At 37.5% G+C, this 15,717-nt stretch overlaps 1 protein-coding gene and 1 non-coding gene across 2 annotated transcripts in view; both read right to left on the reverse strand.

Annotated features, from left to right (window-relative positions):
* The window catches only part of LOC149089607 (uncharacterized), a 60,353-nt gene that overhangs the window by 4,681 nt on the left and 39,955 nt on the right, over positions 1-15,717 (reverse strand). Inside the window, exons 14-16 of the mRNA XM_089254728.1 lie at positions 2,547-2,656; positions 2,205-2,387; positions 673-925 (exon numbers count right to left, since the gene is read on the reverse strand). Coding sequence (XP_089110854.1) covers positions 673-925; positions 2,205-2,387; positions 2,547-2,656 — 546 coding nt within the window. The remainder of the gene's footprint in view (positions 1-672; positions 926-2,204; positions 2,388-2,546; positions 2,657-15,717) is intronic.
* On the reverse strand, positions 5,815-5,888 carry TRNAT-GGU (transfer RNA threonine (anticodon GGU)). The gene has a single exon. It is a non-coding gene; the product is annotated as a tRNA-Thr (tRNA).

The raw sequence follows: 15,717 nt of genomic DNA on the forward strand, positions 1-15,717 counted from the left end.
CAATGCTTTCAAAAACAGTTGCTTTTCATTTCAAAAACCGTTGCTTTTCATTTCAAAAACCGTTGCTTTTCATTTCAAAAACCGTTGCTTTTCATTTCAAAAACCGTTGCTTTTCAACAACGCTGCCGACAATGCTCTCAAAAACAGCTGTTTTTCAATAGTGTTTTTGACAAAGCTCCCAAAAAATATTACCATCAACAGTGTATTTTACAACGCTCTCAAAAACAGTTGTATTTAACAGCGCTTTCACACACAAAGTCAGTTGCCCTAGTTATTGAAAATAGTAGTAAGGTTTAGTATATAAACGGTTTATATAATAGTTTCTTTTTTTACAAAATCGTGTAAACAGTGTGTAATAATTTTTTTTGGCAACAACTATAACTGTTGTTATAGTCGTTGAATATTATAGTTGTCAATAACTGTTGTTATTTGACAACTATAATATTCTGATAGGAATTTAGTGACATTAGCTCTTTATGACAACAATATCTCATAATGAGTTTTTATGTAAAAAAAAGTATAGAATATATTATTATTCGAAAAGACGGTAGCGAAATCTCAAAAAAAATTCTGATTTTTCCAAAAATAACTATTCTACTGTATGCACATTAAAAATACGACACGGAACATGCTTCAACATGAAGATCGAGCATATATGAATTTAGGACGAACCGATTTTGCCGGTGGAGCCTTTGGTCTTGTTCTTGGCCCATTGCAGCATAACTTGGAACTTGGTGACTTCAGAGATGTTGAGTTCACGGCCGACTATCATCTGGAACATGGACTCGGATAAGCCAAGGAACTCGGATCTACTGAATAGTTGAGCTGCTCTGTTGTCTATATACTGCAAGATGGTATTAACCAATTCGGACGCCGAGTTGTACCGCCAGTAATAGTTTTCCAGCGTGTTCAACATCGAGCATACCTATAGGAGTGATATTTTGATGTCATGTTAGAAAATAATTATATGATGTTGCGTCACAACAGAAACTTCAGTGTCAAAAAATTGACCTTATATTAATAAAAAAGATATCAGTGCTTGACCACAGTGCCATTTTGTGACTTAATGGACAACTCTGCTCTTCCCAAACTGTAGCAACAATTTAACGAGGAGCTTGTTTTCGTTTCAACGTGATCAGGCACCAGCCTCAGTACTCGTGCAACATACAACATTGCAACTGGTTTTTTGGAACGAATATTCAGATATCAGACTAGTATGCCCAGAGCTCAGAATGAAATACTATTGCGCACTTTTGGGATGAATCGGAACGCCACAGCTGTGAGCCAGGTGTAGATTCAGACATTCGAGAATTGGCGGAAAAGCCCGATTAAGGGAGTAGCAGCTGTGATATTTAAAAGTAGACACATATTTTTAAAGGTAAACAAAAAGGTGGACCCAGCCTTTATTAATTTCTGTTTTATGGGCATGTAAAACATTGAAGGGTCCGGATACTCAGGATCAAATACTGCACACAGCGTGCTGACACCATTAAGCCAGTCGTCCACTGGAAGCGATAAACAAGTCGTGCGCAGATGCCTGCATTCGCAAGAATGACCCCATTGCACAGAAAGTATGACAACCTCGTCCATTAGCAGCGATCTTCATCTAGTGATTTCCTGCGAAAGACGAGAAAAATTTCCGATTTAAACGGGATCGTACGCCACTTGCCATATCTGCGTAGGCGCAGTATGGTTGTTTACTTTTTCCTCCTCACTTTGGTTTCTCTCCCTCCTGTCCTTTGTGAACATGGAAGCTGAAAAATTTGACAATTGCCGTTCATGGTTTGTGATGGTAAGTAGTAATCGATTAAATTGTGATTATTCATTTATTTACATCAAGAACGCCTTCTCCGAGTTTGTGGCATTAAGTATGGACTTTAATAAATAAATAAATTTAATTAATAAATTTTCTCAAAAGTTTTAGTTTTTTAATATTCCCTGAAGATTGTTTAACAAACCACACTCGTCTGCACGGAGTGCAGTTGCGAACTAAGTAGCGTATAAAGGTCGCTTTTAGTGGACGACGTCAGACGCCCTTTGTGTCGTCGTACTCAATGTCGGCTATTGTCGCTCGCGTAGCTTGTCATATGTTGTCGCTTCCAGTGAACATGACCGGCCTTATCTCTATAAAAAGGAACTCAAATAAATGAACTTTAAGAGTTTAAAAATGGTGTTTGAAGTTTTAATTTTCAACCCCCACTTACCACCGAAAGCCTTAAGTGCTGTTTCGCATGGTGGAAACAGGCCTGAAGCAATTCTGGAAGATCATAATGTTCCGCTGCGCATATGAGACCCGGCACAGTTTCGCAAGTCAACGGACACGAGCCACTCTGAAGGTACTCTAGCAATATCATAAAGGTATCACTGTCAAACTCAATGATAGTGAACTGGAACGAGAAGCAAAATTCAAAACGTTAATGTCGCAATCTGCCGGAAACACGTGTCATATCTATCGGTCACTTGATTGTGAATATTACATCTGCGTTACATTCGTCTCACTCATTCGGATGTTAGGAAACGTAATTAATAACTTGTTGGTTACTTACCTCTGTCTGGCTGAGTTTGGTCCTGTCGACTTTTCCCGCATCAGCGCACATACTCAGAGTGACTTCAGCCGCCGCGACTGATTGTCTCCTTTCCTTCTCTTTCTCTTTACCTGAAATCAAAGTTGAACAGACATGTCCGATATGCATATTTATAGTACTTATTATTGATGAAGTGGTCTTTCCTCTAACTCGGTGAAACAAACACTCACATGCCTCTCTTTCCTATCCGAATGAAATGAATTCAGTGTAAAACCCAATGAATCGATTTAAGAAGATAGTCTCTAGCGATTTTCGACTACCCCATAATTTTTTATGAATTAAATTCAATAGGGCATTATTGAAAACGTCGTGGGGTATTTCCAAAAGGACTTCGTAACTTTGAAACGACATACCTTGGAAACAGTGATAGTTAGAAACATGGAACAGGTAGTATGTTTGATGGGCAGGCGTTGAATTTCAGATACACCGGCTCTTGTAAAATTAATTAAAACTTTAACTAGAAGATGGATATTTCGTAAATTTTTTTCTGGGGAGCCAGGCCATTTGAAGTTCATTGTTTACAGCGAGGGTTCTCAAATGTTGTATAAGCTTGAATAGCTCATCTGAAGGCATACGCTATTTATATGAAAACAAGAACGTGACTTAAAACTCCATTCTCCTCTCTTGTCATGTCGTTTCTAGTGAAGACAACCTTTTTTAAATCCATCGCAATGTGATTTGACCCATGTTTGCAAAGGACAATATCAAACACTGTTTAAAGGACTTACGGAATATCTAATGAATTGATGCGTGCCAGAATGTGTTTTCGAAGTGTATGGGCGACATGTTGTGTCAGTACCATTTTGTAGGTCTACCTGCTTTCTGCGGAGAGACTTTTTTGAATGGGGAACCGGCTCACATTCACGGCATGAAGTTGCAAAATTGCAGAAATCCAAGTTTAGCCGACCACCACTCTTCGTCAACGTGCGTTCGAACCCGGATCCTCACGATGAGAGTGTTTAAAGGACTGCAGCGCCATTTATTAGCCGAAGTTAGTTTCGCCAATACGCCGCGGCGTATTGAAACTCCAGGGTCTGCTTATAAATGAACAAGCACTTACTTGTTTCGTCTTTTGATCTGTATCCAAAAGTTATGCCATTTCAAAGTTAGGGAGTATTTTCTGAGACATCCTGCACTGTGTAATAGAAAATCAAGATGCTTTCTAAATATTTTTGAAGAGATTGAGTGTTTCATTTCTATTTCTCGTCTATGCATCCGTTTATGGTGATTCAGACTTGCTGAAAATTATGCACTTCATTCAACTGCAAGTAATTTTGTTTGAAACAAAACTCAATATGATGGACATTCATAGTCAACAATCATCTTAAAATGAATGTTTAATGAAATGCTGTAGAGCAGCGTTTCTCACCTTTATGAATCCTAGGACCAGTAAAATGTTTGAAACAATTCGACAGACCACTCATGTCTCGTTTTTGTATTTTTGTTTGTTCCGACTTTTTACACACCATTTGCCCTGTCAAAACTGCTTATTTAAATTTGTGATTTTTACTAGATCGTGAATAAAGAAAGTTTTCAAAGCTTATAAATTATATTAAATAATTATGGCTGTAAAGAGAAAGAGAGATATTCATCTCACATATTTGTTAGGATCAAAGTTTTTTTTTTGTGCACTACATTTTCAAATCGCTCTTTCCAGTAGTCCTTCATTTCCTCTACTAATGTTATTTTTTCAGCAATTTCAACAAAAATTGGAGATTTTGCCGACTTAAAGTAACTTTTTTGGTGAAAATTAGGGATGTTCCTTATTTTAGGGTATTTAAGATCCCATTTATACCCGTATTTTTTCTCAATAAAACTCATTTTTTTACCATTAAATTATCAGATCTGTATGTGCTTGTGGATCAGCTATGACATCGTCACGGACCGCCTCTGATCCGCGATCCAAAGGTTGTGAAACGCTGATGTAGCATGACATGATTTGAGGACTGAACGTTTTCCCTCAGTATTTGGTGCTCGATGCTTTGTTCAAATTCGCAATACGGGACAATTTGTTTGCAGCAGAAGTTTATTCGAGGAAAGTGGCCAGACAGTTTACATGTTCACTGATATTCAAAATGGTTAATATTCATCCTTAGAAATTTATTTTCCATTTCGTCCTAAGTTAGCCTTCTCCATGAGCCTACTTCTATCATAATTTCCTGCTGATTTTCATTCTCGTGAAAAGTTTTGCTTCGTTAAATGGCAATCGCTTCCATTATACCTCCCTTGATTGTTTTCTTTTTCAGTGACTGCGATATGATGTCGTTCACGGTTTCCTCCAAGGAAAGAATATTTTCATTTTCACTCGATATAATAACTCATTGAAACAAGGCGGAAAATCGATCGAGGACTCGGTTCCCCGCCACCTATCAACAACATGGCGTGACATTCGTTCGTGATCCGCATACAAAAGGAGCGGTGTTGGTTATTTTCCATTGATGTCAGCTCTAGTTTCTACGACGAAGAATGGATGAAAGGGAATCACCAGTGAGCAGTTGATAGTTTTTTTTCCTCCCGTTGATGTTGTGTTTTTTGACCCTTACCTCAGGATCATGTTTTTTTTGAAGGTACCAGTGATCGATTATCGTCTTTATGTGAATGAACATTTTTTTTGGGTCTTTTTTTACTTGTATGCTCGATAACTACACACAAAATGTGATCTGCCCGTATTATACGTATGTGTGTCACTCTCTGAAACTTCCATTACGAGGAAAAACTCCCGCGAACCCAATACTAACTTATTTTGTTCATTTATATTTTGTGAGAATTCAGCTAAAAAAATAGCCTTGAACGGTTTTTTTATATGCAGGGTGCCCCAAAACGCCACCTCAAAAATGAGAGGATTGATGGCACACGCGAAAACAAACAACTTTCACGATGGAAACGAGGGCCACCACCGACTTATTGGAGGGATACGTGCATTACCCTACTACAGAAGTCGCCAAAATATTGCAACCTTACTCGCATCATCCACCTCCAAATAATTACACTTTTGCCGCTGTGGTGGTCGAATGGTTATAGTGACGGACTCGCGATGCGAGGATCCGGGTTCGAACCCCACAGTGGTGGTCGGCTGAAGTTGGTTTTCTGTGGTTCCCAACTTCAAGGCGCAAATGCGAGCCAGAGAGCAACAGTCCTACAACAATAAATCATTCCACTTCACTCATATCAAGGAAACAGTTATTTTCCGGATATTATGCTGAGGTGAGCTCGGAAAGAAAAGTCATCACGTCTCCGCCGGGACTCGAACCCAGGCCCTCTTGCATACCGGGCAAGCATGCTACCATCTACACCACTGGAGACACATGAATCTGCCTTCCAAATTTCACGCACTGTGTCGTGAGGCGCTGAAGTAGAGGCATTAGTAGCCTCTCTTAACTTCAGGAAATGGCCCCCGGGTGGGACGGTTTAGAGAGATATAGATGGCTTTTTTCTCGGCTGAGAAAAAAGAGACAGAGTCATGTGTCTCCAGTGGTGTGGATGGTAGCATGCTTGCCCGGTATGCAAGAGGGCCTGGGTTCGAGTCCCGGCGGAGACGTGATGACTTTTCTTTCCGAGCTCACCTCAGCATAATATCCGGAAAATAACTGTTTCCTTGATATCTCCGGCTGAGAAAAAAGCCATCTATATCTCACTTCACTCATAGTTAGAAAAACTAGTGGCAGATGGCAGCACTACACATAACAAGCATTACAGAGAAACAACAAAACTTCACGTCAGGTTTCACTACACGTACACGCACATTCCCGCATGTAGCGATTCGTTGGGGGGTTTCGGGGGGGGGGTGTGTGGGCGGGGCACATGTGTGGTGTAATAGTAGTAGGTAGGGCCTCCAAAAAATGGCTCGGGGATCCATGATGTTCTTAAGTCAGCCACCTCGTTGGGCAATTTGCCTGTTGTGGCGTTGTATTTGTATCATGAAGAGCAAAAGGAAAATTTCATCCTTCCAGTCACAGGAAAACAAGAAGGAAAAAAATATTGTCCATTTTTTTCTCTCTAACAGTATAATGTGTGTACGGGGGAATATTTCCCCCCTCGCACCCAGGGCTATTCTATAGAACCTCTTCTATCTTTCTAAGCACCAGTGGCATAAATTCCATGTTAACAAGAGCTGAATATAAAAGTAATTCTCAATTCTAGACTTCTTTCGGAGATATTAGGGTCACCAAATTTTCTGTAGCACAATATAGCTTTTATTTTAGTATTTTAGAAATCTACTGAATTCCCGGATTCTTGTAAATGACAAAAAAGTAGCTTTTCATTTATTTGCTGAATTTCGTGAAGGCAGAACAAGCCTAGAAGATTAAGGCAAATCAGTGTAATAGAAGAATGCTAATCGGGTGACCAAGCTAAGCATTCCGGGGCCCAGCTGTAATCAAAATATGCTTCGTATAGAAGCCGCGTTGAAAGAGGATCCCGTATAACTTTTGAAGAAATTTCTAGAGTTTTAGACTAGGGCTTTTAGACCGAGAAATGTTGAATTGCAAAACCCATCCCCATAATTTTCTCACGGAGGTCATAAATTAGTTCTATACTCGTTAGTGTATCAGCAAAAAAAGACAAAGATAAATCGATGTAAATTTATGATAAAAAATTTGAAAATGGTGTTTTTAAACAGATCTGGGGCATCTCCACCGCTATTACATTACCTATGGAATTCAATAAATAAAAAAAAATTTAAGGTTTAAAATTAAACTATAAAAAGTTAAAGGTTTGGCCTTCAGCGAATGCTGAAATACCGAAGAATGAAAAAGGTTCTCTAGACGTGTAAGCCACTAAGAAATGTTTCTTTCTTTGGGAAAAAAAGTAACCATTGTGTGTAATTATTTTCATAGGCCTGTATGAAAACTCTTCTCTGTAGTCTTGAAACTATTTTCCCGTTTATGCTATTTTCCCTTCCAACCAAAAGTTCATGTAAACATTTTCAATGTAACCATGCAATTCACGGACATACAGTTATGCAATATATCACACAAATGGTCATACGAAGTACATGCATACACGATATGCAACATTGCAGTGATATAATACATTTTACATGTACAGCAAGCACACGAGTAAACATTTTATCATACACAACAACACGGCGTTACTCCCTTCCAGATAACAAATAATTCAAGTTACAGAAGCATATCTCTGAAAGAAATACACACATTTACATAGAAAAAATAGGTTGGGCACAACCATTTCATTACTGAAAATTTTTCTAAGTTAAAATGTCTTAAATGAATATTAGCCCTTTTACTTGGCAGTGTTGTTATCAAGCACCATAGTTATCTTATATTTTCAAGCAAAAATATTTTATACTTTTAGTTAGTTTCAGCATTGAGGCTTCTAAGCAACTCCTAAATGTTTGATTTTCACTTGTGAACTAAGCGTGAAGTTTCTATAGTCGCCAGCAGATGGCACAAAAGTACACGTGCCTTCTACTTTTTGAGAATGGCAAACGAGAACGATTGTGAACCCTTAGATTTTTGAAGTGAAATATCACGTGTGGAGGAGAAATATTAATGTGTATTGTTAAACAATGATATAAGTTCGTTTTTTAAAACAAAAAATAATATTTTTTTGCTACTATTCCAAACTATGTAATTTATATGCTGCCTGTAGACAACATTCCCAATTATAAGCATGATAGACAGGTCGTATTGCAACGATGAAGCAACTTTTACAATATTTTTTGTCGCTGTCACGTGTTAAATTACTAAAAAATGTTTTATAAATTTAACAATGATAGTGATTTAACATGCTTCTAATGCAGGCTGTTAAGAGCCGTATTCACCGACATGGTTTAAACTATAGTCACAATTTTTGGATAAGAGATGAATATGGATTGGTTAAAAACCTGAATTTAACCAATCCGTGTCGATCTCATCAAAAAATTGTGACTATAGTTTAAATCATGTCGGTGAATACTGCCCTAAGACACTTCGAAGAAAAAATGTTTGTCCAAATTTTGAACCGGAAAAAAAATTTACAAAGAAGTGCTTTTATAATACTACTACTACTATTTAACTCGTGAACATTCCTCTGAGAAATTTCTAATGAATTGGTGTATGCCGGAACGTGTTAAGGTGTGCTTTTATGCTACCGTGTTTACCCGAAAATACGACCCGGTCTTATATTAATTTTTTGCTCCAAAAATGTTCTAGGGCTTATTTTCGGGGTAAGGCTTATATTAGGAGCGTCCTGAAAAATCCCGTTGTTTACTAATGACAACTGCATTCATTAGGTAGCCAAAAATGCGTCATGTATTGCTTTTTTATTTATTGTTAGAAACGCCGTCGCAGTAAATCACTGTTAGCAAGCGATTAACAGGATGAATCCGTAATCTAATGAAGCCCCGAAGAAATGTTCAAGATCTTCAACAGTGCTCAAGAATGAATTAGACTGGGTGGATTGAACTGCCCGAGCGGGATGGGGGTGCTCCTCCTTTCTGTCATACAATCCTTGATTGATCAAACTTCTGATTGTGCCTTTTGCGATTGTGTCGTTTTATATAATTTCCTATGATTGTTTATTATTGGTGCCCGTTTCACACACACACACACTTTGACTTTCAATTGATTCTTCGATTTACATAATTTTAAATACGATGCACTGTATGTGTAATCTTTGACATATAAATAAATTCTGGTTTTGCCAGAGATGTCAGGGTTCCCCCTGGGGGGTCGAAGTGCTTACGTTCCTTCTACCGACAGAGCCTGGGTGTCGTACTTTCTCCAGAAATGTTTTTCATTTTGCTTTGATAAAAGTCTAAGTCTCAAATTTATCTGTTTACGTAGGTGTTCATTTCTCGTCCAACGATGCCTGATTGGGTATTAACGACAATTTAATTATAGTTCATGTTATAATTTATTTTAAGTGCTGTAAAACCCCATCTTGATGAACACCCCTTAGATGCAGTCACCACTGTTTCACGGATGAATTTTCTGGTCCCGCCGGTATTCACGAAAGAGAGGTTTTACTGTATTAATTTGAATGAAATCGTTCATTAACATTTTTGTTTGATAATAAATAACAATAAAATCATCATTTTGTATGGTTCAATACATCCGTCCTGTGTTGCAACGACGTACTAAATGCGTCTGATTGACAATTTTAACTCGGGCTTATTTTCGGGGAAACAAGGTACGTGTGTGTAGAACTACCAAAACTATAAGCTTTAGATTTTTTCATCAGGAAGTAAATAATTATTTTACAGTTCGGAAAGTGATGCAATAGTTCCTGACGGACATGTGTACTGACAAAGAGCACAAAAGCAAAGCAAGAGCAGGAGAATGCCAGAACATTTGAGTGGGTGAAGCTACACAACTCATCCACACTTTTGCAAACTCATCTGAAATTTCTATTGCAGTGAAGGCAAAACTGCTCAGCAATATTCAAATTACACTTTAATCTTGTAAATGAAAGAGTATACTAGATTTACCCGTATTCTGTGTAACCTATAGATTTATGCACTATAAATGAATGCAATATGTATACAATGCACTTGGCAATCGACGTGAATGCAAAGAAACAAACCGTGAGTCAAAAAATTCGAAAGAGTGCATAATTACGTATTAATTAATATCTTATAAATGTTAGCAAGAAAAAAGAAACCGTAGGCAATCTTTGGACCTGGAACAACAACCTAAGAAGAAGTTACCACCCACTCCCTATGCAGGACAATCGATATATGATTCATATGACCACTGGAGTGAACATGGATCAAGGGGACGATGTAAAATAGGTACTCAACTGTGTTTTGCTCAAATTTGCGTAAAAGGGTTTAATGCTTTTTGCCACATAGGAACTATTTCAAAGCTTTTCACATCAAGCAGTAAATTTTTCAAAAAATGTGTACCTTATTATATTTAAATTCTCTGGAAGTACTCAGAGTATATTTTTTCCACGTCCAAAAAAATTTGAATTTTTATTTATGTTTCATGTTGTTTCTTCTTATTTTGTCAATTTTGCTTAAAGGCAACATTCTTTTCGTTTTTGTATATTACTACTAGTTTGGCAATATTGCTTTTAGGCAATATTAATTTCGTTTTTATTTATATTGCTACTGAGTTGGCAATGTTGCGTACAGGCAACAACCAGCATTTTTTTTTAAAATACTAACACAAATTTTTTTCTCCATGTAATAACATTTAAAACATCTCTTTTACTCTATATATAACTCGTCAAAATTTTTTTCAATGCCTATTTCAATGTTTGCCAATTAAAGAGGGTTAAAATGATCCGTACTAGAAATTGGACGTGGTTGGATGAACGGACATCAGAATGAGAGAATTTTGAATCCAACACAGTGTGGAAAAGTGTTTCTTTGGCTGCCTTATGCAAAGACTCTTAGACGCTACCTGTCTGTTGTTCACAGTAGGCATTTTACGACGCAAATTTTTTGAAGAGAATTCACTGAGTTAAAAGACTTTGAAATGGGCCGTGGATGGCTTAATTGATGAATTATCCCCTATACGTTAGAGGTTTCTTGAGAATATTAACTTGGGGAAGTGTCTGGTTTTCCACTGTAAGCGATTTTGAGCGAGCGACAACAGCAGACAAGCGCGATGTAGTCACTTGGAATGGGATTTTCACAACTTGTATTATATGCACACGCGTAGTATGGTTGTTTACTCTTTTCCGGGCAGCGCTCCGTTTTTTTCGCTCCTTCGGTCTTTCTTCTCCTGCAGACGAGTTTACCTACCCTTCTTTCCACGTGTGAGGATGAAAGCTGAAAATTTAATAACTGCCGTTCGTGGATGCAAAATAGTGTGATAGAACAGTCGCGCTAATTCAGTATCGTGTATAAAACCCTTCTTTCAGTGCACGTCGTCAAATGCTCCTTGTGGTCTGACTCAATGTCGATTGTTGTCGTTCGCGTAGCCTGCCGCGTGTTGTAGCTTCCAGTGGACGACCGCCTTATTGTCAGGCCCACCTCACATGGAGATACTGATGTTGCTTAGGTACCAGAAAACTGTATCAAGGCAACCTAACATGCGTATTTCTATGGTGCAACTCCGACGGATGTCGGAGTATTGGTGTAGTTGGTTGGTGTTGGTTATCATTGAAATGAAAATAGAAATTATGGGATCTAAAAATCTAAAGAATATCGACTTATTCAGCCTTATATAACGATCGAAAGAGCATTTGAAAAGTTGAAATTATTTTTTCAATGTCAATATTGAAAGAAGACATCCGAGTGAACCATTGTAACACACACTATTCACATACATTTTTATACCGATGACACACCTGTCCATATTTTCTCCATGCTTACGACGACACCTCATGCAAACAATTGCTGTGCATGCACACATCTCATACACACATACCATAAAATACATAGAGAAAAAAAATAAATTAAATATCGTTTCAGGCATAATAACCAGTGTAATATGTGAACAGGAAAATTCATAAAAATCTTCAAAAGCAGTAAAAAGTATTCAAAATAAAAAATCAATGAATCAAAAAAAAATTTTTTGCATGAAAAAATACCTGATGCAAAAAAAGTTGTGTAGCCACACCAGTGAAAATGCAAAACGTCTAGTAAAAAAATTATGTAAAAAATTCGTAGGCGAACAAAATTACTGTGCTCAATCGAAATGTGCGTTTAATCGGATAAATGATGCATCGAGTTACTAGCGTCGGACTAATATATAGTGTACATTGAGAAATTTTAACCTGGCTATAAATGACAAAAAAAAAAATTAATTAGATTAGTTTATACTGGAATTATAGATCAATAACATCTTTTGTACCATTATATACTCTACTAGATAAATTAAATTATATGAGGGGGGAGGGTACATTTATTAGGTCAATAAAAATTTGCGTTATATCAGCTGGATACGTACAGGGTGATCGTAAACATTTCAGCGGTGATGGTGTACGTTGTGGCGAACAACATTTGCAATAGAACCACTCTCAGTGCCAATAACGATTACCGATGCTTATTCTTCAACAGTCGAAAAAAAATGAGACTCACCTCATTGATGAGTTGTACAATTCCATTTTCAACAGAGAACGATTCGAAATGCTGTTCATTGTAACACAGAGCATGATGGCGATTGAGGATTGCCTGCGTGGTTCTCACTTTTTCGAAAACTGCTGGAGTGGTGTTAATTTCGCTGGTAGTGTTTCTCTTCCAATATCTTCCATTGGAGTCTACAAATATATGTTTCGCACGCTTACTTCACTTCCCTACACGAGGTTCATTCAAAAAGTATTCGACAATTATTTTTCATGCGTGAACAATGAAAGTAGGGAGACGTGGTTTGGTTCACGTATGTAGGCAATCCCAGTGCGTATGCTTGAACTTTTCCCTGCCTGCAGAAGATGCAGTCATCGGAAGACTGGCAATCATGGCGGAGATGTGCCCCCCCAACGTCAAAGGTGAAGTTGACTGATCTAATGTATATAAGCATATATGAATTGACATCATCATCATCATCGTGCCCTCCCCCAGAAGTAACGACCATGCTCGCCCCCCCCCCAGACTTCCAAGTCTATTTACGCCTATGCTGGCAATGAGTGAAGAAGTGTAAGTGAGCGCGTCGCATTTTCGTTTTTGGCAAAACGGCTGGAAAAACTTGAAGCATTAATAGTGATGGAGCTGCCAATTGCGACGCAGAAACTGTTGGAAGTACTCATTGGTGATGGCTGTGCCGTGCGGTGCACACTCATGATGAACCAAGCTATTAGAGTCATAGAAGACAGTCAGCATACCTGTGCCCGAGCGGCATGGTGGTAAGATACACGATGTCTACCATCGTGAAGGTTGTTGTCTGGGTCCCGGGTTCAAACCCAAGGGACATTGTCATTACAATAATTGTCATTACATTGTCATTGTCATGACATAACATTATCTTATCTAATATATTAGATAAGATATTTTCCCTAACGAACTCGAGGCGACCACCGATAGACAGCGCCTTCACTTCCAACCCATCTCACTAATGGCAGTAAATTGTAATATAGCGATATGGCCAGAGTTGGTGTTTGGTGAAGTAGTCGGCATGCCTTTCACATTGCATCTCTTCCAGACCAAATCGTCAGTTGAAATGAGTGGGTACAATGCGAATTTTTACCTCGTCTGCAAGTTCTGTGATCGTGATTCGATAATCCTGCATCACCAAAGTCCTCACTTATTCAAAACCGATCTCATTTCTTTATGTTGAGGGTCTACCAGAACGTGCTTCACTTTCAATTGATGTGCGGCCATTTTTAAAGTGATTGTACCACTCCGTAATCTCGGTGTGGTGTCAATTTCTTCATCTCCAAAGGTCTCTTGAACCTTGTGAATTGTTCCCACTCTGGAATCACCAAGCTTCACGCAAAATTAAATGCAGTAACGTTGTTCAAGTTTTTCCTGCCATTTTGTCGAAAAAGAAAATGCAACAGTGCTCACTAACACTTCCTCATTCATAGGTGGATTGGCAGCTTCTGCAGGCAGATAAAAATTCACGTATGTGTATTAGGATAACCTAAATACGCGAATCAAACCACACCTCCCTAGCTTCATTAGTTTAAGTACGGAAAAATTATGGGCGGAATACTTTTTGAACAAACATCGTATGCTAATCACATCTATGGGAAATACAGTTCTTACTACTGTCGAAGTGGATAAAGGTCGGGAAAACATGGAGAATAAACTACGGGACCGAATTCCGATTTAAACTTGAGAGAGCTCAGGGAAAAGAAAGCATTAACCTTTTCTGACCTGAATCTTTTTTGTCAATTGAAATTTTTTTTTCTATCAATTAATTTCGTCTTTAAGTCGAATAAAACATGAATATCAAATATTTTTCCGAAAAATGCATTTCAGTCTTGAAATTATGAAATGATTCCAATTGGCATCTCATTGAGAATTTCGCAGGCAAGTATTCATATTCCATTTTAAATTCATAAATATATTTCATGTGTACCATTCTTTGAGAAATAAAAATCAACATTGGTGCGATTCAGATACACAATAAACAAAGAAAATGAAGTTGAGCTCATGCAACCGATCGCGATGAAACAGTAAACCACTGCAATTTATCAGTAAAGAATGGACCTGCAACATACAATACTAATTGGCATCATCCTCTCTGAAGTATGATTGTGAAAGCCGAAAAACCTTGGTGGTTCAAATTTGAATCAAATTAGGTCAGAAAGGTTTAGGGGTGCTCTTAAGATCAAGAACCAAAGGTGTTTGATTATTCAGTGATTAGTACCTTGGTTTCCAACTTCTGAGCGCGGATTCCAGCCGATCTTCCAGTTAAAAAAAGCATCGCTACAAAGAGCAACTGATCGTACAAAGGTACGAATATACAATCACAATTCACTCATAACTTGAAATAGAGATGGCGACACTAACTTGACACACAACACTTTGATACACAAGGACTTCCTGTATAATTCGCAGAGACAAAAACGATTGTAAATTTTCCATAGTGGTGATGGACCCACGCTGTACTTGATTTAGAAATGAGTATAACTGATGTAATTTGAATATGGTCCGCCTCCAATTTCCTCAGTTTTATGGTGCCCCATTTATTCATGTAGAAATTAGATACGCATCATTTTCACCATATCCAATACTGATACCATGAATACGATGTTCCATTGCAAATATTGTTCAACAATATTTTTTCTTGAAATAGTCTTGGTTATTACCATTAACCAGATCAGACCAAAATTAATCCTTTGATTACTAACGGGACATATATGCCCCAAAAAAAAAATCCAAATGCTAAATTTGCCCTACTTGTGACTTATTTTGTTCATTTTCTATATATCTTGACCCACCTATTTACAGTAGGTTGTATTTTAGCTACAAAAAAGTTTGAGAAAAAATTATTATTTATCAATAAATTTGAATATATATATTAAATGAATTTAAAATTTGAGCAAAAGGTAAATATTCCTCTTTAAAAATAAAAATTAATATAACATAATTTTAGTTACTAAATTTTCAAAAATAAAACTGGTGCAAAAATATTTTTTTCATGAATTTTAAAAAAAATTTGGAAAAATCTATTATATACTATCACCACCAGGTTGAGCCACCACGTGAAAATATGATCAGTGGCGTGTATGAGAAGAAAAATGCACAAAAACAGGAATATCAAAATACTTTTTGTTTGATGATGAGTGGATGAGA

This window comes from Pholcus phalangioides, unplaced genomic scaffold (assembly GCF_987345545.1).
Source record: "Pholcus phalangioides strain wild (caught in Gottingen) unplaced genomic scaffold, Ppha-v1.0 ptg000001l_1, whole genome shotgun sequence".
Lineage (NCBI taxonomy): Eukaryota > Metazoa > Arthropoda > Arachnida > Araneae > Pholcidae > Pholcus > Pholcus phalangioides.